The 26,272-nt window shown below is 35.3% G+C and overlaps 1 protein-coding gene across 9 annotated transcripts in view; it reads left to right on the forward strand.

Moving 5' to 3' along the window:
* Nucleotides 1-26,272, forward strand: part of TCERG1 (transcription elongation regulator 1) — a 62,375-nt gene that overhangs the window by 31,549 nt on the left and 4,554 nt on the right. For 5 of the 9 annotated variants that reach the window (XR_615980.5, XR_013531398.1, XR_013531400.1 and 2 more), the window contains 9 exons: nt 102-158; nt 263-329; nt 1,373-1,423; nt 2,819-2,954; nt 3,760-3,849; nt 13,256-13,374; nt 18,104-18,254; nt 22,868-23,032; nt 23,314-23,496. Coding sequence is in view for 4 of the 9 variants with exons in the window: in XM_008987135.5 (XP_008985383.4) it covers nt 102-158; nt 263-329; nt 1,373-1,423; nt 2,819-2,954; nt 3,760-3,849; nt 13,256-13,374; nt 18,104-18,254; nt 22,868-23,032; nt 23,314-23,496 (1,019 nt within the window). In the remaining 5 variants the exon portion in view is untranslated. The remainder of the gene's footprint in view (nt 1-101; nt 159-262; nt 330-1,372; nt 1,424-2,818; nt 2,955-3,759; nt 3,850-13,255; nt 13,375-18,103; nt 18,255-22,867; nt 23,033-23,313; nt 23,497-26,272) is intronic. The other 4 variants (XR_013531397.1, XR_013531399.1, XM_008987140.5 and 1 more) reach the window with 1 other exon arrangement.

The following is a 26,272-nucleotide window of genomic DNA, read 5'->3' on the forward strand; positions in this document are numbered from 1 at the left end:
TTAAGAGGTGAATATTTTATGTAAACAGTACTTTTTAAAAAGAAGAGTTTGTGAAATAGATGCATATGACTTTGTAACAGTATTTGAAATGTTTTTGCCAGGGCACCCAACTCCGACAATGCTGTCGATCCAAAAGTGGCAATTCTCTATGAGTGCAAGTGAGTGAACTAACTATAAATTGCTTTAATACTATTCAAGTGTTCTGGTAGTGATTAGCATAAGGATTCATACCTAAATATTTTAATTAAATTTTGTCTTACAGTTAAAGAAGAACAAGAATTAATGGACGAAATTAATGAAGATGAACCTGTTAAAGCAAAAAAACGGAAGTAAGTAATACATACAGTTTGATTCAGGTAGATTATATCTTTTAATAGTTGATTTGGTAGTAATTTGTGATTGGAAGGGACAGGTAATGTGAATATTGTTAGAAGGCAGCAGTCATGGTTGCTCGCTTAGGCCTGATATTAAATAGCTTTTTTATTGTTGAAAATGTGCCCCTTCTGTTGCTAGATTTGTAGAAGATTTGGGTATTCATGTATGTATTATGAAGCCAGGTGATAGTTTTGGAATGAATTCTTTTTAGAAATTTATTAGGTCTCAATTTTATAAAAAATTAGTTTCCTCCCTCAGGTAGACCCCAGTAGATACCATTCCAGAGATCTCATAAAAACAGACACAGCCTTCTCCCTCTTTATGTAGTTTTCTTATGACTTACTGTCATTACTTCTTGGTGAGGAGTGAACCCATAAGCTTAGGAAGTGCTCTGCGAGAAAGAGACTGCTAAGAAGTAGAGGCATTATTAGCTTGGCCAGTGCTCTAGAGTTGGGTAAAATGTAAATATTATGGGAGGGGGAGGGTGGGGTAGAGGTTATGCATGTGTGGGGAATGGGACCATTATTTAGCAGCAAAAAGGAAAGTTTGAAGACATTAACAGGAACTGGTTAATCGTAGTCCTTATCTGAAAAGGACAGATTGAATGCAGCCAAATTAATGGCAAGGAAATCAGTAAGACAACCCCTATAAAGGGTAATTCTTTTTTTAAAAATTCTTTATTGGCAACAACATAAAAGAAAGATTTGAAAGAGAATCACTCATAATCTATCAGCATAACATAGCTATTCTCATTTTTGCAATTGACTTTTTAGTTCTTGACCAAATGTAATTTTTATTAGTTGTGATTAACTGATTTTGTGCTTGTTTAAAAAAAACCTAGAATAAGACATTTGTTTTCTTAATTATTATAAATGACTGTATTCATTCTGTTTATGTATCATAATTTTGGATGTTCCTACAATGTTAAACTTTTAGGTTGTTTTTAATTGTTTGTTCTTATAGACAACTCTGTAAGGTTTTTAACTGCTTTTATCAGGAGAATGTCAAAGAAGTCCTTTATGTGGATTGCCCGAGCTTCTCTATTTAGGTACAAAGCTAAAAGCCTATTTTTCCTGGCTTAGTTTTTCTTTTATTTCCTTTATTGAGATAGATAGCGATAGTTTGTATTGTTACATTTTCATTTAGTATAGTTTTATAAAGGTTATTTGTTTTCATTAGTTATTATATTTCTTGGATGTCTTTTAACTCTTTAAACAGTTTTAAAAATTATTATTATAAGAGGGTATATTGTTTGGCAAATTGCTTTTACCTGTTTGTTTTGTGCATATCTTAGGTCACAGACTATCTCGCTAAGTTCCTGCAGGTCCCGGACTATGCCTTCTATTTCTTTTGATTCGTTCCCTAATTTGCTAAGTACCTCTCACTTGCATTTGTGGGTTAGCCTTAGTCCTTTTAAATCTCTGGGGCTACCTACAGTTCCCTGTATAGCATACTTTTGAATTTCCACATGTTCTGTTTTCCTGATTCCATTAAGTTTGTATGGGAATAAGAGCCAATTTTTAAAATATACTTAGCAGATCATATTTAAGAAGGAAGATCTGCTGAAATATACACAGATATTATTGAATTACATGCTTTTTTGGATTATTGACATGCATGGGCCTTTTTTGAAGTGCATATATTTGAGAGGTGCCCTGATTCCATGTTTACAGTCTCACTTGAGTACCACAAAGAAACAGGGTTGCCCTTACCCCTGAGCTGCATTTTTGGAGGAACAAGAAGTAGGTTAGTCATTGATGAACAGTTCTAATTCCACGTAACTACTCCTGGGCCCATGTTGCTCTCTGGGACCTGTCCTTCATCTTAAATCTCAACTTATCACCCAGAAAGTGAGTAATAAAATGTCAGGTAGGTAAGGTATATATATATATATATCTTACATATTTACTTGGCCAAGATTGCAGATATTTTAGTTTTATATTTAAAATAAATGTTTGAGATTACAAAAACATAATACCACTTAATACCAATTTTTATTAGATTTTACAAAATATTTTATGTACTGATAATGTAAAACATTTTGGAAAATACTGTTCTTTCTGTATTTCAAGAACTAAAAAAATTATGTTCTGTGCTGTTTGATTCTGACACATAGAGGGTTACTTCAGAAACTTTTTTTTTTAAAGTAAGATTGTTGACTTTTTCTGTTATTAACCAGTGTCAGGGAGAGACAGCACATTAAAGGTGTAGCTTTTTTCCTAATAATGAAGCCATTGTAAATCATTAGAAGCCCATTTTAATTTTGTTATTATGAAAGTTGTTTATCCCTTAGAGTTCATTTGAAACCCTCAGTATAATCTGTTTTTGCCAAAAATATGCTGCTCAGTAGTGAGTCTTGAAAATTCCATTGATTTTAAGATTTCTAATAAGATCTGTTAATTGATATTTTGTCAGTTGATGTCTTATATTTTATTTTTTATAGGAGAGATGATAATAAAGACATTGACTCAGAGAAAGAAGCTGCCATGGAAGCTGAAATTAAAGCTGCCCGAGAAAGGGCCATTGTCCCTCTGGAGGCTCGAATGAAGCAGTTCAAGGACATGCTGCTAGAGAGAGGGGTCAGAAAACAATCTTTGGGGGAGATATTTCTGTTTTGTATAAGTAATATAAATATGTCTTGCTAAAAGGTCAAATCTAAGGTTAGTGCTCATGTTATGGGGGGGGATAAGGGGGCTGTATCAAATTACTGTACATTTTTTCCAGCAGCCTTTTTCTTGGCTAATCTTATATTTAACTAAGTGCCATTTTACTGTCCTTTTAAGTACAAATAACACTTAACATTTGTTGGGTCATTAAATTGTGGTGAGTAATATAAGACGAGTATTAACATTACAGAATGGCGGACTACTTTCGATAGGTAAGGTATATATGATTATTCTTCCTTTAATATCTGCAGAATGGCTTTTGTTAAAGGGGAACTGATATTTTGTGATATTATTAGAAACTTAATTGAGAAGGGATTTCAACTATTTGGTTATATTCATAGATTCATTTGAATAAGTAAAATTGTTCAATTTTAAATCACAACATTGTTCACAAGATTGGAGCGAGCATGAGAAATCAAAATACAGATCTTCAAGGCTTTTTCTGATGTGCTGATTTTTAAAATGTCACACAGTAGTGGTTATTTTAATGAGTAATTAAGTGTGTTATTTCTATATAATATAGGAACGTTCAGAGCCAATTAGTGTGGAAATTTGCTGTTGCTAGCCTCCCACTGCTTGTCATTTATTAGTGATGGAAACTTCAGTATGGTTTTATGTCTCCTTTATAAACAGATATCCTGTAGATTTCAAGCAAAATTATGACCTTTAAATTTTTCTGGCAAACTTAATTATGAGGCAATACATTTTTATTTTAAAGGTGTCTGCTTTTTCAACATGGGAGAAGGAGTTGCACAAGATAGTTTTTGATCCTCGGTACTTACTTCTCAATCCTAAAGAGAGAAAACAGGTAAAAGGAAAATGGCATTATCTAAGAATGTGTATCACTTGCCAACATAATTTTTAAATTATAAGGAATAAAGTACCATTCCTTTTTTTTTCCAGTATAGCATTTCAAAAACATAGTCTTGCATACTATGTGTCTATATGTGGACATTTCTATCTCAAAATTCTTGGATACTTTTATGAGCATGGCTTTTGTCTTGTAAACACTTTGTCCTTATGCCTCATAAACCTAGGTTATGTGTAGTATGGTTTTAAAATTCATTTCAAATGCATTTATTAATTTGCTTTTTTTGGCAAATGATACAAATTTAGAGTAGAAAAATAGCAAAATACAGATGAGTAAAGAGGAAAAAGCCCCACTGTAATTCTATCCAATAGATATGGTTACCATTGAACACTTTGGTTTATTGAATACCGAACAGCCTTCTTGACCATTATGTGTCAGTATGTACATATACATCTATATCTGTGTCCTATAGACAAACAGTACTTGAACATACGTTTATGTCTCATACACAACTACACAGACAAAGTTCACATCTAAGTAGCATCTGTTAAAATATCTGTTTTCATCATAAACTCAGAAACAGTGGATAAATACATCAGGGTCCCTGTTGAATTAGTGTTGCCTTGTTACTAAGTTGCTGTTTATTCTCATGATGATTCAGTAACACATATCATTTCATGAATACTTCTTCTAAAGCATTGTACACTTACATAATTTCTGAATTACCTGAACTGCCCTGACACTGATCTCCATAAAATGGTGAGTATGTGGAACCACTTGCTATAGGGCTGTTAAGCTGTAAGATTTCTTTTGGTAACAGTAGTGCCCATCTTTGATATTTTTAATGTAACAATTGGAATAATTCTTCAAACAGTGTGTGTCGTTACGCATGTGGGTCTTATCATGGATTTGAATGAAGGGAGAAAATTTACAATGTGCCAGATACATATTTTAGTACTTGGAATAGAAAGACGTAACTTTCTCAATGTATTTGAATCTGCAGTTTAAGCTTTGTACTTTTTTTTAAAAAAAACAAACTCTGAGTTTTTAAATCTCATTTCAGTTTATGGCCCTACCAAAATTTATAAATCAGCCTTGATTCTTTACTTTCCCCACTGCCTATCAGCAAATCTATAATCTACCTTTAAAAAATTTTCAAAATCTCACCTTTTATTCATCATTCCCCCCATTAACACCGTAATCCAAATCATCATGAACAACCCTTATCATCTGGTTGTAGTCTCTTGTTGATCTCCTTCATTCCATGTGTTCTTGTTTCTCTTTAGTCAAGTTCTTTTTCCACACAGCAGCCAGACTAATTTTAAAGTTTAAGTGATATTAAATTAAGTCACTGTTCCCTTGCTTAAAACTGTCTAGTGCTTTCCATTTCATTGAGGATAAAATTGAAGCTCTTTTCATGGTCTGTTCTACATATACTTATCCCCATATACCTCTCGAAGGTCTTTTTTAATGTTTGTTGATTACGGCCACACTGTCCTGATATTACTTGAAGAAGCCAGTCACATTTTGGAATTTGCTATTCCTTCTGTCTGGAATGTATTTCCTCCAGGTATTAGCACAGCCAGCTTCATCATTTCATTCTGGTACTTGTCCAAGTGCCTGCTAATGAATACAAGTATTGTCTCTGTGCCTTTTCTAATTTCTTCATAGTGGTCATGGCTCTAATTATATAAAATCATGTTTTTATTATCTGTCTCCTCCTCCTGCAAAATATAAATTGTATGAGGATAGAAACTATGTCTTCCTTGCTTTATTTGTGGTGCCTAGAACAATGTCTGATCTAAATGTCTCTGAAGACGTTAAAACTTTTATGACATATTTCTCATGGTACTGTTACAGTGAAATAATAAGTAACATTGAGAACTATAGTTCTTTCCCCAATATTTGAAGCATTCTATAAGCTGATGGTGGTATCTCCTTAATAGAATTTCACTTGAAAAGAGAAAATATTATTCTAGTGTTTTCAATAAAATCTTGAGTTAAAAGTTCTCATGCCATTTATTTATTTATTTTAATTTTTAAATTTATTTAGAGATGGAGTCTTGCTCTGTTGCCTAGGCTAGAGTGCAGTGGCGCCATCTTACTGCAACCTCCGCCTCTTGGGTTCAAGTGATCCTCCCACTTCAGCCTCTCAAGTAGCTGGGATTACAAGCGTGCACCACCATTCCTGGCTAATTTTGGTATCATTAGTAGAGACAGAGTTTCACCATGTTGGTCAGGCTGGTCTTGAACTTCCGGCCTCAACTATTTTCCCCACCTTGGCCTCCCAATGTGTCTGAATTACAGGCATGAGCCACCATGCCCGGCCTCTCATGCCTTTTATATGAAATTCTTCTTTTAGCAATCAAGATGTAAGAACTAAGACGAAGTAATAGTTAACATTTGGCATTTAAATTTAAAAATAAGCACTTTTTTTGAATACTTGGTTTTATTGTTTGCATAGGAGTATAAAATAAAGGAACAACCAGAAAGGTGCTAGGTTGCACGTTACACATTTACAATTTCATACTGCAAAGTGATTGATTTAAAAAACACTAATAACTTCATTGGAAATGCCTTATAAAATTATATTTGATTTGTCCTTTTCTAGTTATTTGTAGATTTATGTACATCTGTATCATTATAAAAGATATATTTTGTGGCCACGTGTGATGGCTCACGCCTGTAATCCTATCACATTGGGAAGCCAAGGTGGGCAGATCCGTCAAGAGTTTGAGACCAACCTGGCCAATATGGTGAACCCTGTCTCTACTAAAAATACAAAAATTAGCTGGGAGTGATGGCAGGAGGTGAGGCAGGAGAATCGCTTGAACCCAGGAGGCAGAGGTTACAGTGAGCCGAGATCACGCCACTGCACTCCAACCTGGGCAACAGAGTGAGACCCACCCCCCCAAAAAAGATGTATTTTATATCATCGTAACCATACATTTTAACTTAGAATTTTCCTTTGATAAAAGGTCACTTAAGGGGTCTGACATGTTTTTGTTTTATTTGTTATGACATTTTAATTGAATAACTTTTTTTTTTTGACAAAAACTAGACCATTTACATATAGAACACTACTAGATTCTGACACAGATTGTGGATATGCTGATAACACTTTAAAATAAGTTCTCTCTTATTTCAAATAAACATTTTAAAAGCTTTTCCTCTAAGAACTGGAAGAAGACAAGAATACCCACTCACCACTCTTACTCATCATAATACTGGAAGTCTTAGCCAGAGCAATTAGGCAAGAGAAAGAATTACAGGATATCCTAATTGGAAAGTAAGAAGTCAGTTTGTTTCTGTTTACAGATGAGATGATCTTATATATAGAAAAACCTAAAGATGCCACCAAAAATCTCTTAGAACTGATAAACAAATTCAGGCTTGGCGTGGTGGCTCATGGCTGTAATTCTAGCACTTCATGAGGCCAAGGCAGGTGGATCACATGAGGCCAGGAGTTTGAGACCAGCCTGGCCAAAGTGGCAAAACCTCATCTCTATTAAAAATATAAAAATTAGCTAAGTGTGGTGGCTCATGCCTTTTGTCCCAGCTACTTAGGTGCTGAGGCACAACAATCGCTTGAATCCAGGAAATGGAGGTTACAATTAACCGAGATTGTACCATTACACTCCACACTGGGTGACAACAAGACTATCTTAAAAAAACAAAACAAAAACCTGACAAACTGATTCAATAAAATTGTAGGATATTAAATATCCAAAACAATAGTGTTTCTGTACACAGACAGTGAACTAGCTGAAAAATCAAGAAAGCATTCCCATTTACAATAGCAAATAAATAAGTAAATATCTACAAATAGATTTAACTAAATAGGTGAAAGACCCCTATAAGGAAAACTATAAGACATGGATGAAAGAAACTGAATGGGATACAAAGGGAAAAATATCCTATGCTCATGGATCAGAATAATTAATATTGTTAAAGTGGCAGTGCTCCCCAAAGCAATCTACAGATTCAGTACCATCTCTAAATCAGGCTAGGTGAGATGGCTCACGCCTGTATCCCACCACTTTAGAAAAGCAAGGTAGGATCACTTGAGGCCAGACTGTCATAGCAAGATCTCGCTACAAAAGAATACAAGAACTAGCCGGGGTGTGGTGTCACGTACCTGTAGCCCAGGCTACTTGGGAGACTAAGGTGTGAGGATCACTTGATCTAGAAGTTAGAGATTATAGTGAGCTGTGACTGTACTGCTGCACTCCAGCCCGGGCAACGGAATGAAACCTCTTTTCAAAAAAAAAATCCTAAAATTTGTGTGACACCAAAAAAAGACCTGGAATAGCCAAAGCAATCCTAAGCAAAAAGAACAAAGCTGGAGGTATCGTAGTACCAGACTTGAGAATATACTAGAAAGCTATATTAACTAAAACAGTACAGTACTGGCATAAAAACAGACACATAGACCAAAGGAACAGAATAGGGAGCTCAGAAATCAATCCAGTTGTCAAATAAATTTGTGATTTTAATTTGACAAAGGTGCCAAGAATACTCACTGTGGAAAGAACAGTCTCTTCAATAAATGATGCTGGGAAAACTGGAAATTATGTTCAGAAGAAATGAAACCAGAACACCACCTTTTGCCCTATCTGAAAATCAACTCAAAATAGATTAAAGACCTAAATGTATGATCTGAAATGATAAAACTACTAGAAAAAAACTATAGGGGAAATGCTTCTGGACATTGGTTGGGAAAAGATTTTATGAGTAAGACATCAAAAGCACAAGCAAAAATAAACAAATGGGGTTATATTAAATTAAAACAATTCTGCATAGCAAGGGAAACAATCAACAGTGAAGACATTCCATAGAATGTGAGAAGATATTTGCTAACTACTTATCCGACAGGGAATTAATGTCCAAAATGTGCAAGGAACTCAGCTGTCTCAACAGAAAAAAAGTCTAACAAATGGGCAAATGATCTGAACAGACATTTCTCAAAAGAAAACGTACAAATGGCCAATAAATATGATGGAAAAATGCTCAACACCACTAATCAGTAAATGCAAATCAAAACAGCAGTGAAGTAGCTCACTCCAGTTAGGGTGGCTTATACAAAAAAGGGAAAAATAATAAATGCTGGCAAGGATGCTCAGAAAAGGGAACTCTATACATTGTTGGTTAGAATTTAGTATATACACTACAGAGAACAGTATGGAGGTTCCTTGAAAAACTACAAACAGAACTACTATATGATCCAGCAGTCCCCCTACAAGGCGTGTATTGAAAGGAAAAGAAATCATTTTATTGAAGAGATATTGCACTCTCATGTTTACTGTAGCACTATTCACAGTAGCCAAGGTACAGAATCAACCTAGGTATCTAACAACAGATGACTGGATAAAGAAAATGTGGCTTCAGCCATAAAACAGAATGAAATCCTGTCATTTGCAGCAACATAGATGGAACTGGAAGTCATGTTAAGTGAAACCAGCAAAGAATAGAAAGATAAACATCCTGTGTTCTCTCTCATATGTGGAAGCAAAAGAAAATTGATGTCATAGGAGTAGACCGTAGAACAGAGGCTACTGGTGGCTGAGAAGGGTAAGGAGAAGGCGAGAGGATAGGAAGAGATTTGTGAAAGGGTACATAATTGCAACTAGGTAAGAGGAATAAGTCCTGGGGTTCTGTAGCACTGTAGGATGACTATGGTTAACAATAATTAGTTTTGAATAGCCAGAAGGAGGATATTGAACATTTCCAACACAAATGATAAATGTTTGACATGGATATGCTAATTACCTTGATCTCACTCTACATGATCTGTATTGAAACACCTGTTTCAGTTGCACATGTATCAAAATAACATGAGATTGTGTTTTGTGTACAGTTATTTGTCAATTAACAATAAAGCCCTGCACTTGAACCCCACGAGAAAAAAAAGCACCAAAATAAACTTTTTAGTATCTCATTCGTTATTCAGTGCTTTTTAATATTGACCATATTACAGTATGGTAATACATAACCAACATGATTATTCAGAGTTGTCAATTCAGCTAGGCCGCTGTTACTGAATAGTTTGTCATTGAATCAGTGTCAAATTAAAAATATTAGAATCAAATAATGGAGACTCATTTTTAGTAAGGATTTTGAAACAGAAAAGATAAAATCGTAAGTGAAATTTCACAAAATGAATATATTATGATCAAAAAATGGAACATTGCAGGCACTCCAGAGCTGCCTTGAGGCTTGAAGGATATAGCTCTGTAGTATATATTTTTGCTCATGCCTTTAAAAGTACACTTAACAGAATTATTTTTAAAATTTACTCATTTTCATTGTATTATGCAGTTTTTTCATGAGCCGAAGTTACGAGAAAATAACCACTTAACATAGGGAAATATAAAGCCGGGTATATTGGGAATCAAGACACAAATAATTAGGAGTAACTTGGAAACATAACACAACCTCTAATTTTCTGTGAGGTGTTTATCTTAGAGAGTGATTCCTAACCTTGGTCTGGAGTAGCCCAGCAGAGGGAGTATGAAGTTCTTTCTAGATTCTCAAAGGAAAGTTAATATAAATTCCTTTGAATTTTATGTATCATTTAATACTTTTTAAGTAATACATATACTGAGAGAGGAGTTGGAAAAAACTTTATTCCTCTCTTCAGCATACAAGTACTTTCAAATGTTTTCTGCAATGCTATACTTAGAGGAAATTGAAGGTCAGGTAATCATAGATACAGTAGTCCTTCAACTGTGGAGGGTATGTTCCAAGACCCCCAGTGATAAAGATTGGTAGATATATGTGGACTGACTTGGGAAGATATCTGAGGTATTTTGGAACATTTTATTGTTACTTGTTTTAAAGATGTTCATAGACCTGTTCCCTACACAGTAAGTCTTTCCTTTTTGTAGCTTCTTGAGAGAATGTGTAGGGAAAATTTATTTGAGGCCTAACATACTTGGAAAAACCTTTGTTGTACCCTTACTTGGAATTATTTGGTTAACTAAAGGCATTGCTCTGCTTCTAGTGTTCATTGATTTTGAAACCATTCCTGTTCATTTATATGTGAGACTGTTTTTCTTTCTCTATAAACGTGTAGATCTTAGTCCCTAGTATTCTGAAATGCCATAGTGGTAATGTTTTTTAGAGGAAGGGTCCGTTGTGCTGGGCACTTGGCTGACCTTTTCAATATGGAAACTGAGATCTTTTAGTTATAAGAAATTCTCTTGTGTTACTTTTAAAAATTTGCTGTCAGCTGTTCTCTGGTTTTTTTTCATTCTGGGACCGAATTTGAATTTTCCTTTGTGAATTGGTCCTCCAAGTTTCTTCAATTACCTTAGTCTTCTTATTTTTCGTTTTTAACTTTTTGTATAATTTCCTCGCCTTTAGCAACCAACTATTTAGATTTTTAAAATTTATTGTGTCTTTTAATTTCTAGGAGTTCTTTTATGTTTTTTGAGGTTTTTCTTGCTTTATGGATGCATTATCTTAGCTCTGTGAGTTTGTTTTTAGGAACTTTTTTAAAAAATTTTCATTTTTCTGTATAGTTTCTGATTCCACTAAGTTTGTTCTTTTTAGGACTCTTATTTTTCATGTTGGAGAGTTTCCTTAGATATCTTGTAGACCATGACTACTAAAGTGAAACACTAAAATGCTGTTTGGGTGCTCTTCCCCCCCGCCCCTCCATACAGAGATGGGGTTTTGGCATGTTCCCCGGGCTGGTCTTGAACTCCTGAGCTCAAATGATCCTCCCGCCTTGCCCTCCCAAAGTGCTGGGATTACTGGTGTGAGCCACTGCCTGGCTTGTTTGGGTATTCTTATCATCTAGGTGGGCCCTCATGCTTTGGGGCTGTACCTCAGGGTGGTGGTTCTCAATCAGGAGCAGTTTTCTCCCAGGAGACATTTTTGTCACAATTGAAGTGAGTGCTGCAGGCCTCTAGTGGGTAAAGGCCAGGGATGCTGGTATACACCTTTTTCAAAGCATCACTGTGATCACTGTGCCAAGGTTGAGAAACATGCGCGAGGGTGAGTTAGGCTGGTTTGTTCAGAACCCCTGGAGCCATTGTTTTAGGCGGGTCAGATTCCTAATAAAGATTTCTAATCTGGGCTGGAGGGCACAGATCTCTCTGCTTCAGTTCTGAGAGACTGTGTCTTAGTATTTGGTACGTGTTTGGTTAATCTCCACGTTTTTAGTTTGGTTTGCCTTATTCCCAGTTCAGTTTCCCCCAATTTAAAGACACACTCTTTTACTTTCTAGAGGGGGAGGGGGTCAGCAAATTTTTAAGAGTCAGATAATGAGTATTTTAGCTCTGTGGGCCATATGGTCTCTATTGTAACTTTCTAATGGCTGTTTAAGTCTCAAGTACTCATAGACATATGTAAGGATATATAAGCATGGCTGTTCAGTTAAAGCTTTATTTATGGATACTGTCATTTGAATTTTGTTTAGTTTTCATGTGTAATGAAATTTTCTGTTTTTCCCCTCAATCCTTTAAAAAATGTAAAAATATTCATGAGCTGTATAAAAACAACCTGTAGGCCATAGCTTGTCAATTCTTTGCTTTAGAGAATAGTCACTGGCCTTTTACCTTCTGGAGTGGCAGTGCCCAGAAACATTAAGTTAGGAGATCTAGCAATTTAACAACTTATTAAATAGCCTTTCATCAAGTACTTCAAGTACTCCTTATTTTAGCTATGCCCCATCCTCACCTCCATAGGTATCTAATGCAGTCTTTTCTTGCATTGTTTGAGGAGATTCTGGTTTCAGAAAAAACTTGAGTTGCCTCTTTGTTTTTCTTGACTGCTAGATTATGTCACATCCTTTTCCACTTGTCCCATCAGCTTTGAGAGTTGCCGGTTCTTTTTCTCTCAATTCCTTTTTATTTTTGGTTTATGACTTTAAAAAAAGTTTTTCTGTCATTTTATAGGTTGTGAAGTAGGCAGGAAATAGATTATTTTCAGTTTATTATCTTGACTATTAAGTGGGGGAAATGTAGAATAGAAATAAAGCACGATTACATTTTAGTGAAAATATTTATGTCTTAAGCATGGAAATAAAATTATACAGATTCCATACTATTGATATTTCTTTCTAAAGGGGATTTAGGAAGACTGATTTCTCTTACACATTTCTGAATTGCTTGAAATGTTTATAATAATCATGTATTTAATTAATAATTAGGGAAGAGAATTAAAGCACCTTTTTACTGTTTTCTTTTGTTCTTGGCAAAACCTAAGTAGAGAGCTGTATGCTTGTGTAATATTTCAGTGAAGCTTTAAAGTGAATCTTGGTATAATCTGTGTATAATTATCTACAGTTAATATATTTTTCCTGATATAGTTTGGACAAAGACATTGTCCAATAATTTGGTAGTTAAATTACCTATATGAAAGTTTGACTTGTCAAATGTGTTGCTTTTCATAATAGGTATTTGATCAGTATGTAAAGACCAGGGCAGAAGAAGAACGCAGGGAAAAGAAAAACAAAATAATGCAAGCCAAGGAAGATTTCAAAAAAATGATGGAGGAAGCAAAATTTAATCCAAGGTATGTGATTCATTTCTCTTAAATGTCAAAGTGTATTTATTTTCTCCTAAGATCAGTTTTTAAAAATTAAAAAATATATATATATATTTTTGGCCCTTTGGGCATTAAAAGCTCCTTATTTGATTATTGGTTTTTGCCAAAATTTCCGATCTTTGTTTTTACTATGTTTCCTTTAGAGGAATCCTAGGTACTCTAAGAAGGATACTTTTAAGTGCTTCCGTGTGGGAATAAGTTCTTTAGAAACCAGTAAATGATAGAAAATCCATGCCCCATCTTTGTAAAGTTTTATGCATAATAAATTGCAGAGGAGAAACATTACTTTGATTAAATTGAAGTGGTGAAGGACCTTTTACCACAGTTTCAAAATTTTCCAAGTGTTAATGATTGTATCTGACATTTTCAATTGATTGATAATATATATTAAATACATGTAATGGGCTGAAGAAAATGAGACATTTTAAGTTCATTTGCTTTATAATAACAGTAATAACAGTTATTGAGAATTTTATGTGCTAATTTGCACTTAAAACATACATGTATGCATTTATTCATATATGTAAACATGACTGAACGGTTATAATTTTACATATATGCATACAGATATTCAGTCTTCAGAACAGGTAGTATGATTTAACTTACCTGATACGTATTTTACATGAAATAAACAAATTAGATAGCTTACCCAAGGGAAGCTAGGATTTCAACTAGATTTCAGTGTTGCACAGAATCGTATAGGCAGGGGTAATTAGTCTTATGTATGATTTAGATGTAAGAGTAATGGTATTAGGTTACTGTGAATACCTCAGTATTCTAAAACTGTCAGGTAGAATCATGGAGTCTGTGGGTTAAATGACACTTATTATAAAGGTTTACCTTATTTAAATAGTTTTGTCTGTGGAGGTAGGAAAGAGTGTTGTTTAAGAAGATGTGTTTAGTATTATAGTTTTATATTTGAAATATGGTCTTAATATTTAAGTTTTAGAAAATAAAGCTAATTGAGTGTTTGTGATACGAAGAATATAATACTCTCTCTTGGGGGTAATAGAGGTTCAGACTTCTCAGGGAGTCCTGAGCTATTTCTGAGTCAAAAGAGTGCGATCATGGGTCAAAATAGTTGAGTCTGCATTATAAAAGGTATTTTGGGGGGCAGATGAGGAGGACACTTGGTAAAAATGGGATACTAGATGTTGTTACAGAATTAGTAATTTTCTTGAGTATTTTGGTTATGGAGGAAAAAGGCTTTACTCTCAGGAGTTGAATGTTGAAATAGTTCTGTTTTTTTTTATTCTTTATCTTGTATTGGAATGAAATAGTTCTAAGTGAAGTCTTAAGAAGTCTGCAGCTTATTTCTAAATCATTCAGCAGAATATATTTATTAAAACTCCATATGGGTCTGTAAATAATTGAAACTCCAAAGAGGTTTCCCTTCTGTAGAGTACCAAAAGGAAGCTGTGAGTGATACATTTAAACTTCAGTTGATGTTTTAAGTTCCAAATTCTGAGATTAACTGGACGATTTTTTGTTTATAATTAAAGCTATAACATAATCTTTATTTTAACACAAAAGAGAATGTGTTTTGTTTTTGCATTTAAATAGGTAAATAGTTTTAAAATGGTGGAATAAGCTTTATTTTTTCCTTCTAAAAGCATGCTAAGTATAGGGTTATTAATTATAAGAGTAAATTTTTGGCTGGGTGCTGTGGCTTACACCTGTAATCACAGCAATTTGGGAAGCTGAGGTAGGCATATCATGAGGTCAGGAATTTAAGACCAGCCTGGCCAGTATGGTGAAACCCTGTCTCTACTAGAAATAAAAAAATTAACTGGGTGTGGTGGCATGCGCTTGTAGTCCTAGCTACTTGGGAGGCTGAGGCAGAAGAATCACTTGAACCCAGGAGGCAGAGATTGCAATGAGCCGAGATTGCACCAATGCACTCCAGACTTGGGCAACAGAGGGAAACTCCATCTCAAAAAAAAAAAAAAAAAAAAAAAGTAAATTCTTACTATATAAGATGAAAGATTCAAATATTTAAAATATATACCAAATATATGAAAGCTTTATAATGTCTTATTTATGGAGAAACTTCTTTTTGAAAACCTATGCTCATTAGCCGTCATAGGACTTAATCCTTTTTTTAAACCTGTTTGGAGTTTGCTGAGTTTTTTGAATTTATAAATTGATGTTTTCCATCAAATTTGGGAAGTTTTTTGCAGTATTTTTTTCTGTCCTCATTCATTCTTTTCTCTTTTGTGATTCTTATCACACATATGTTAGTGTTTGATATTATCTCACATGTCCCTGAAACTGTTTCCCCTGCTACCTCAGTCTTTTTTCTGTCTTCTGTTTGGATTAGATAACTGTTACTGATCTAACTTCACATAATTGACTTTTTATTCTATTGTCAACGCTCCTATTAAGCCTATCCAGTTAATTTTTCCTTTTCAAAACGTGGTTCTAAAAAGAAGAACCTAGTTGTAGGTTCTTTTTAATACTATGTGTATCTCTGACAAAGCTCCCTGTTCATTCATTAGACCATGCTTTCAATTCTTTGAGCCTATTTTGTTTGAGTGTTTCAGTGTAATACAATTTTGTTTATTTACTTTTTTTTTTGTGTGTGTGATGGAGTTTCGCTCTTGTTACCCAGGCTGGAGTGCAATGGCATGATCTCGGCTCACCGCAACCTCCGCCTCCTGGGTTCAGGCAATTCTCCTGCGTTCAGGCAATTCTCCTGCCTCAGCCTCCTGAGTAGCTGGGATTACAGGCACGTGCCACCATGCCCAGCTAATTTTTTTGTATTTTTAGTAGAGACAGGGTTTCACCATGTTGACCAGGATGGTCTCGATCTCTTGACCTTGTGATCCACCCGCCTTGGCCTCCCAAAGTGCTGAGATTACAGGCGTGGGCCACCGCGCCCGGCCTATTTACTTATTTTTTTTTAAGAGACAGAGTCTTGCTCTGTCGTCCAGGTTGGAGTGCAGTGACTTAACCACAGCTCACTGTGGCCTTGTACTACTGGGCTTAAGGAATCTTCCTAAGTAGCTGAGACTACATGCGTGTGCCACCATGCCCAACCAATTTTTAAATTTTTTATAGGGACAGAGTCTCACTATGGTTATTTTGTTTTGTTTTGAGACAGAGTCTCACTCTGTCACCCAGGTTGGAGTGCAGTGGCACTCTGCTCACTGCAACCTTCGCCTTCTGGGTTTTTCTCCTGCTTCAGTCTCCTGAGTAGCTGGCATTACAGGTATCCACCACCATTTCCAGCTAATTTTTTTGCATTTTTAGTAGAGACAGGGTTTCACCATGTTGGCCAGGTTGGTCTTGGAACTCGTGACCTCAAGTGATCCACCTGCTTTGGCCTCCCAAAGTAGAGAGATTACAGCCATGAGCTACCACACCCAACCACAGTGTGTTTTTGTTTTGTTTTGTTTTTTGACACAGGGTCTTGCTCTGTTGTCCAGGCTGGAGTGCAGTGGCATGATCTTGGCTCACTCACTGCAGCCTCTGCCTCCCAGGCTCGAAAGATTCTTTTGCCTTAGCTTCTCAAGTAGCTGGGATTGCAGGCTCACTTACTGTGAGCCGCCCTGCCTGGCTGGAGTCTCACTGTGTTGTCTAGGCTCTTCTCAAACTCCTGGCCTCAAGTGATCCTCCTACCTTGCTTCCCTAAAGTGCTGGGATTGCAAGCATGAGCCACTGCACCTGGCCAGTAATATTGGTTTTAAAGTTATTGTCTACTTAGAACATCTGGAAATCTTGGGTTCAGTTTCTATTGACTTCAAAAAAATTTTCTGTGGATCATGTTTCTTTGTATATTTACTGATTTTTGATTGAATATTGGACTTCGTGGCTAATGTGTAGAGACTCGATTCTGTTACCTTTCATTGAAAAGTGGATATTTTTGTTTTAGTAGGCATTTTTTTTACTGGTTGCCATCTTAATTTTAGGCTTGACTTTATGTTTTGTTAATGTGAATCTCTGAAAGTATCCTATGTTTCTTTTAGTCTTTTAGTTCTGTTTTCCTTGTGGATCTTTTGTGGACTTTGTTGGCTCTTAATCCTGTAGTAGCTTGATATAGAGAGTGATCGTCCCCTGCTGTTAATACAGCTTGGCCTTGGCTGTGTGCTCATGGGTAATCCCCAAGTGGGATATTTCTTGGGTACCCTCTCTTTATATGTTCCTCTTCACCCAAGCTCTAATCTTTGCTTCTTCCAGCTCATTAAGATTTTAATACTCTACTTGGACTTGAGCTCTCTGCACCTTATGAATTTCCCTTCTTTCAGGCTTTTCAGTCATACTTTTTCTGTTGTTTGCTCCTTAAAATCAGTTGCCTCATGTACTTTTGTTCAGTTTTATAGTCGTGTATTGAAAGAGACCTAATCCAATAAGAATTTTCCATTGTGGCTGGAGGCAGGACTCAGCTTCATCTTAGAGTGGAAATTGATGAGCCCTTGTCTCTTGAGGCATGCAAATTCTTTACTCTGTGATCTCTTTTGTATAATAAATAGATATTCTTCTAATTCTATGCTGATAGCATACAAATCCCTTAACCACACTTTTACTCATTACCTCTTTTTACTCCTTTCTGTAACTTACTATTCACTGTTAGTTAGGTGTTGGGTCCCAGTGTCTCTTTGTCATATATTCTTGTTGAAAAAATGATACTTTCTGCTATGACTTTATACAAGAAGAAGTAACTGCCAAAGTTAGCACGCTTGTAATTTTGTTCCAGAGCAACTTTCAGTGAATTTGCAGCCAAGCATGCTAAAGATTCAAGATTCAAAGCAATTGAAAAGATGAAAGACCGAGAAGCCTTGTTTAATGAATTTGTGGCCGCTGCTAGGAAGAAAGAGAAAGAAGATTCGAAGACCAGAGGTGAGAAGGTAAGATGGTTTTAGTTCCAGTGGTGTGATTGATGGGAGTGTGAATGGGAAAGGACTGTGCTGTTGCTGACCTCATTCATGGGCATAAATAAGGACCTACATTGACTGTTCTTTTAAGTTAACTTTTATAATTATGTATGTATGTATGTATGTATGTATGTATGTATTCTATCACTTATATAATGCTTATTTTAGTAGCTTCACTAAGCTGTATAGTTTTGCTTTAAATTGTATTAATACTGAGATGCCTGGTAAACTCAGAACAGGTTGTTAGAGCTGCCTGCTCAGTGGCACCTTCTAATATTTCAAGATTCTTTATAGGTGGTAATATTTGAATTTAAAAGAACTTCTCTATCTTTTTTGCCTTCTAAAAGATAGCACTTTAGTGACTTTCTAATCTTTCAGTAAACATATCTTACATTTAAATTATTGCTTATCAGAATTAAAGGTCAGCTATTAAAGATTAATGAATTCCAAATGTCATTTGATAGCAGTGTCAGGAGTGGAAAGGAGCTTACCACTGGGAAGGCAAACTAGTAGGGAGATGACCCCAGTGGTGTGTGAACCATCAAAACATGCAGCCACTCTGCTTAGTGTCCAGTATGCTTTGTGAATGTAGAAAAATAACCTCTGCAACCTAATCATTCTTGACATTTAAAATTGCCTCTTATTCTAGAAAGTTATACTATTAACAAGTTCTATTAAGAAATGTTGTTTGGCAGTAATACTACTCCTATTGGGAAGAAGCCTCTTTTATTCAAAATAATGACAGTATTAGCTGAAACAGCTTTTATCAGAAATATCTGAAACTTCCTGATTATTTGACTTATTGGGCTTCCAAGTGAGTTTTTCCAGAATTGTTTCACTGTTAACTTAAAAAAAATGATTATGCTTCTCAGAGGAAATGTATAAAATCAGATTCTACTACGTAATTTTATATGTTGAATTAGAATTGCTACTTTTGACTTTTAGAATAACGTATTTGATTAAAGGAAACCAAGTAAATAAGTGATTGTTTGATTTTGTATGATTGCTTTTATACAAATTAAATGTATTTATCTTTGCATTTGTAACTGATTTTCTAAACACTTTTTTTTTATAACTATTTTATGTATTCTGTTTCATAACAAGTGGATAGACTTTACAGTTTTGTGCTGTGCGGCCTGTCAATCAGTTCAGTGACAGCTGTCAATCACTGACACGCAAAGTATTATGGGATTCCCTAGTGAGGAAAGAATTGGTATCTCTGTGTGGTGACTTTAGCCTCCCGCAGTTCCGGTACTTTACATTTTTTTAGTCTTTTTCCTTATGAAGTGATGAGAATTGTGCCCAGAATGTGTTAATTTTAAAAAAGAAATTAAATAGATATGACATCTAAATTAAGTAAATCTAATATTTAATATATTCAGTTTTATTTTATTTTGACTGTAAAAATCTTAATTCTCTAAATTACAGGTTTGACTTTATACCATTATTAGATTAAAAATAAAAGGCAGGAAATTGCTAAAGTGAAGCTTTCTCAGCCAATTTTAAGAATGCAATATCAATGACTAACTAGGCCATCAAAGCAGAAATCTTTAAAGTAAGGGTTTAAATATAGTGGATTTTATATTCACATTTTGAGCACATGTGGTTAGTGGGGCTTTATCATTTTTCTTTCATTACTTCCACTGTATTGTTTATACTGTTCTTAAGTATATTGTGTATACTTTAAAAAAAAAATCACATTGTAACTGTGTAATTGAACAGCAAGAGCAGTAATAGTGTCATGGTACTGGAGTCTGTTTCCTTGTTCTTAAATTTCTCTAACTGGTCTTTGTAGCATTGTGATAGTTGAATCAATAACTAAATACTAAAGGTTTAAAACTAGTCTTAAAACTAATTTTGAAAACCTGTGAAGAACATTTACTTCTGGTGAAATTCTTGTATTTCTTAAGTAGCATTTTCAGGGGAAAGTCATTTTTACAGTAAGATAATCATTTTCATGTAGTTTTTACTGCTAGTTTTCCATTTTATTTTAAAAAATGCCTTTAAAAGTCTACTTATTGGCCAGGCGTGGTGGCTCATGCCTGTAATCCCAGCATTTTGGGAGGCTGAGGCAGGAGAATTGCTTGAGACTGGCCTAAGCAATATAGCGAGACCCCCATCTTTACAGCAAAACAAAAAAATAGCTGGATGTGGTAATGTGCTTCTGTAGTTCCAGCTATTCTGGAATCTGGAGTGGGTGGATCACTTGAGCCCAAACAGTCAAGGCCGCAGTGAATTGTGATGGTTCCACTGCACTCCAGCCTGCACTCCTGTGGGACCCTGTCAAAAAAAAAAAAAAGTGTACTTATTTTGTTTACCAAAGTAGCTGTTCTCAAGCTATTTTATTGTAATATAATAACTAATTTTTATGAAATTGTGGTTCAAATACTTTACCTTTTGGAATAGCACATTTGAAGTTACACATAATAGGAGTTAATTCACTGTTATGAAATTGACATTTTTCTCTTCCCTCTCTTTAAAATTTCCTGAGAATAAATTGTTTTTGTTACAGTGAGGAATGGGGAGAATAATAAGGCCTTCAGTTGCAGCTAATGGTAAATGACATTTTTTGACATTTATGCAGCTGTCAAGACAATTCTGCTCATACCTATAACAACCTCAGTAAGCCATTTATAACCTGTCATGGTAATATCCACAGTGAAAGGAAGTTGAAGTTTAATTTTAAGTTCACTTGTTTATACATCACACATTTAAAAACCTATATGATAATCCTTACTTTAGAGGTTTCATGTCTAATTTATGAAAACTGTTTTAAGCTATTATAAATTCCTGTGGCTTAGAAAGATTCCTATTTGATAGAACTTGCATGTTTTATTTAACAAAAATTTTGTAAATTTTGCCTTCCAGTTGTCAGATGCATCTAGGAATTTTGTGTTCATAATGTCAGATACAAAGTAGACAAGATGAACAGAAAAATTTCAGTTACATCATTACATCAGGTGGTTTCTTAATCACTGTCTGGAAATACTGGGTTTATGAGTATTTCTTATTCAAAGTCAAAAGCCAAGTTTAATAGTGGAGAAATCCACAGCTGATTAGCTCTTTAGAAACATTTCTCATGCAAATACTCTGTTTCTTATAACCTTAAAAGTATTTTTTAAATTTTATTTTAAGTTGGAGTTTCACTCTCGTTGCCTAGGCTGGAGTGCAGTGGCGCAGTCTCAGCTCACTGCAGTCTCCCCATCCCGGGTTCAACTGATTCTCCTGCCTCAGCCTCCTGAGTAGCTGGGATTACAGGCACCTGCCACCACGCCCAGCTAATTTTTTTGTATTTTTAGTAGAGATGGGGTATCACCATGTTGGTCAGGCTCGTCTCGAACTGATGACCTCAGGTGATCTACCTGCCTTGAAACTTTGCCTCCCAAAGTTATGGGATTACAGGCGTGAGCCTCCACACCTGGCCTCAACCTCACTTTTAATCCTCAGTAGGAAAAATGAAGTTGTAGGGGGAAATGATAGTGTTAGACTAGGCAGAAGGAATGATTTATATATTTTTGTGTACACACATTAAATCCTGATTCCCTTGATCAGGTGGGAAGGTACCGTATTCAATTCGTACTAAAAGGGAGGGATTCTTAATATGGTCAGAATCCCTTGTTGAAATGACCTTGGTTACCTTGGGTATCTTCTGTGTTAGGAGTGCAAAGTAGTATACATGGGATTTTAAAACTATCAGGCCCTCAGATATACGTAAAGATAACTATCTCATTTACTCCTTTCCTCACCTATTTAAATAAAATAAATACGGTTTGGAGAGGGGTTTTAAGGAGTTGTGTATGTTGATACTGAAGAAATAATATTTAATACCTTTGGTATAATATTACTTACTTTGTGTTTCAGTTGTTGAGTATAATACTGGATAAACACACTGAGTTTTAGAATGGTAAAGGCATACATGTTTAATGCTAAAAAGTATAGAAGATTTGAATGCAGTTTTTTAGTAATGATTATGAATGTGGAAATTATATAATTTTCTCACATATCAAGGTGTACAACTGCTTTTTTTTCACCAAAATACAAATTTTTACCCTATTTTGATTTTAGACATTTGACAGTGTAAGTTTGTAATGACTTGCAATGATTTCTAAATGTCCTAATAATTTCAGTGACCAAAATTTTTACCCATTTAGTTTTTTAAATAATTTTTACCATGTTGATAGTATTGTCAGCTCATAAACCTGACTCTTAGCTAAAAATAAATGCAGCTCGATGTAAATTTATATTCCCTATGAATACATGACAGTTCTGAGATCTAAAATTATAAACAATCTGAAAAAGCCTTTTTCTATATTTGAATAATTTCTTTATAAAATATGATTTATCTTGAATGTGGCAAATTTTAGATGAAAGCCTGTATGCTTATTGATGTTTACATTTCTAGTAAAAGAGCACTTCTGATCTTTTCTTTTTCCATGATTGATTCTACTCTAAATGAGTGCATTTTAAAAGTTATTATTCTTATATTTAAGGTAAGTGAACTTTTTTTCTAGTTGTAAATATTCAGATATGAATTTCTCATGGTACATTATTTTCCTTCCCATCCCACTACCTGTTTTAAAATACAGATTAAATCGGATTTCTTTGAACTATTATCTAATCATCACTTGGACAGTCAGTCTCGATGGAGTAAAGTAAAAGATAAAGTAGAAAGTGATCCACGTTACAAAGCAGTAGATAGTTCATCAATGAGAGAAGACCTTTTCAAACAGTACATTGAAAAAATAGCCAAGGTAACTGTTGTTTTTACTTGTATTGCTTTCATTGAATAATAAAATTCTTACTTGTGTTTAAAGATATATGTTGTTACTGGGAATTCTTCTATTGGGGGTTTGGAATTTTTCTTGTTAGTATTCTTAATGTAAGAGTCCCTAGTTGATTTGGAGATGAGAGGTACATAGTGTTTAGGTGTATCTGGGCCAAAACTAGATTTGGAATTGTTTTACAAGCTATTCTCTGAAAACATATTTTGATGGAGTTGGTAAAAAGGATAATGTAATTTCTACTTTTACAGAATTTAGACTCAGATAAAGAAAAGGAACTTGAAAGGCAAGCTCGCATTGAGGCAAGCCTTCGAGAACGAGAAAGGGAGGTTCAAAAGGCTCGTTCAGAACAAACAAAAGAAATAGATCGAGAGAGAGAGCAGCACAAACGAGAAGAAGCTATCCAGAATTTCAAGGCTCTTCTGTCTGACATGGTATATGTTAATCTTTTACTTTTTTTCTCTAAAGTACTGGATATTGGGAATGTATTATATTGTTTTATGAACATTTTAATGTTCTTTAAACTCCAAGGGAGATAATTTGCTAAATTATAAAGCATTTAAAAATTGAATACTTGGCATTAGTACTATTAGTACTGTTAGTATAGGAAAAAACCCTAGTTATTTAACAATTTCAGAAGTTAGGCATTTTGCACATTTGGAAAGTCATAATCATTTAGTCTCTTATTATTTATTGTTCTTGATGAAAGGCACCCTAAACTATTACATACTTAACTGCTATAGTGATGAACAAAATGTGCTGAATACAATTTAATCTTCTTGTTGGTGATTGAGGGCCATCATTGTGATGATCAGTTATTATACTTGTAAATGCTATGCGATATAGGACTGGACATGTAACTGACCCCAGGAGATACCCTGAAACTTTGTTGAAAATCTTTCTTCCTTACCTCTCAGAGTTGTTGAGGTATGTAGGGCTTTTTGTCCCTACAGTGAATGCCCCCAGACTACTGTCCTGCCTACTAATACATATTTTTTGGAGTTGGGGGTGACTTCGCTTTGTCACCATCTCTCCTATGCTATTTCTTTTCTCTTTTTCAGTGGAGCTTGTTACTCTTGTCACTTCTGACTTCTTCCCTTGCATCTGTTTCTTACTCTATCCAGGGGTGTCCAATCTTTTGGCTTCCCTGGGCCACATTGGAAGAGGAGAATTGTCTTGGGCCACACATAAAATTCACTAATATGGCTGGAGGCAGTGGCTCATGCCTGTAATCCTAGAACTTTGGGAGACCAAGGTGGGCGGATCACTTGAGGTCAGGAGTTCGAGACTAGCCTGGCCAACATGGCGAAATCCCATCTCTACTAAGATACAAAAATTAGCCGGCATGATGGCGTGTGCATGTGCGGGAGGCTGAGGCAGGAGCATCACTTGAACGTGGGAGGCGGAGGCTACAGTGAGCTGAGATTGTACCGCTGCACTCTAGCCTGGGCAACGGAGTAAGACTCCATCTCAAAAAGAAAAAAGTGCACTAACACTAGTGATAGCTGATGAGTTAAAAAAAAAAAAAAAGACAGAAACATCTCGTAATGTTTTTAATATTTTAGGAAAATTTACAAATTTGTGTTGGAGTACATTCAAAGCCATCCTGGGCTGCATGTGGCCTGTGGGCCACAGGTTGGACAACCTTGTTCTATACCTTGGACAATTACAGTTGTTTATTAATTTCTCTCCCTATATCCAACACTTCCTCAAATTTGTCTGTTCTATTGCAGTCACAGAATTCTTCGTAAAAAACTAATCTGACTTTGTCACTCTCCTGGTTACTTGTAGGGGATGAAGGTTCTCTGTAATCCCAGCAGTTTCCTACAGGTCACATTCAGTCTCCTTAGCATAATATAGAAGATTCTTCATTTCTTAACTCTACCTTCATATTTCCTTAACACCTTTGCTTTCTTCAGTTGCTCCTTCAGCCTTGCTGAACATACTTAATGAACCATAGCATCCTTCCATTGCTCATGGCAGTCCCTCCATCTGAAATGATTTGGAAGCATTCCTCCTGCAGTGACAGACTTTCTCATTCTTCAGGGGTACACTCAAGTATCTCCTCTGTGAGGCTACTCCTGACCCATGTAGGCAGATTCTATCTCACTGTTCCTTAGACCATCCTCGTGCTCAGCATACACCTCTGCAGCACTTATTACATGTTTTTGCAGTTATTTGCTAACATGTTTATTCTTTTTATTTTTTTGAGATGGAGTCTCGCTCTGTCACCCAGGCTAGAGTGCAATGGCATCATCTTGGCTCATGGTTTCAAGCACTTCTCCTGCCCAGTCTCCTGATCAGCTGGGATTATAGGCATGTGCCACCAAGCCCAGCTAATTTTTGTATTTTTAGTAGAGACAGGGTTTTGCTATGTTGGCCAGGCTGGTCTCGAACTCCTGACCTCAGGCCTCCCAAAGTGCTGGGATTACATTGTGACCCACCATACCTGGCCTGTTTATCTTTTTTTTTTTTCCTTCTTTTTTTAAGTGATCTCTTTGAAGGAAGGGATAGTGTTGTATTTTTTAATTTTATTGCAAAGCACAGTATTTTTCTGACTTATATTTAGATGCTTGGTAAGTGTTGGTTAAATAAATGCTTTTATAATTTTTCTTTTCTTACCTATCTGTCATTTTAGTCTCCTGTGTTGCTTCACATTGGCAGTAACTTTTAATACCACTACCAGCAATGAAGGATGTCTTTTTGCTGGTTGGTGAGCCAGCTAGACCTGCTATGCCTTCTATTATATTGTCTTCTTTTTAAAAATTGTTTTAATTGAGAAGTCATAATTGTATACCCTTACGGGCTATAGTTGCTGTTTTGATATTAGATAGGTAATATGGAATGATTAAACCAAGCTCTTTAACATATTCATCACTTTGTTAACTTGTAATTTTTTGTGGTGAGACATTTGGAATTTACTCCCAGTTATTTTGAATCTAGAATACATTATTGACTTTAGTTACCCTGCTGTGCAGTAGATCTCAAAACTTGTTCCTGCTATCTGTGTGAAACTTCATTATCTTTGACCAGTAACTCCTCATTCTCTCTCTTGTCCTGCCTCCCACCCCATAGACTCTGGTGACCATCTACTCTATTTCTATGAGTTCACCTCTTTTCAGACTCCACAAATGTGAGACTATGCATTATTTGTGTTTCTGTGTTTGGCTTATTTCACTTATAATGTCCTCTTGGTTCATCCATGCCACC

Source organism: Callithrix jacchus, chromosome 2 (genome assembly GCF_049354715.1).
Source record: "Callithrix jacchus isolate 240 chromosome 2, calJac240_pri, whole genome shotgun sequence".
NCBI classification, from domain to species: Eukaryota; Metazoa; Chordata; class Mammalia; order Primates; family Cebidae; genus Callithrix; species Callithrix jacchus.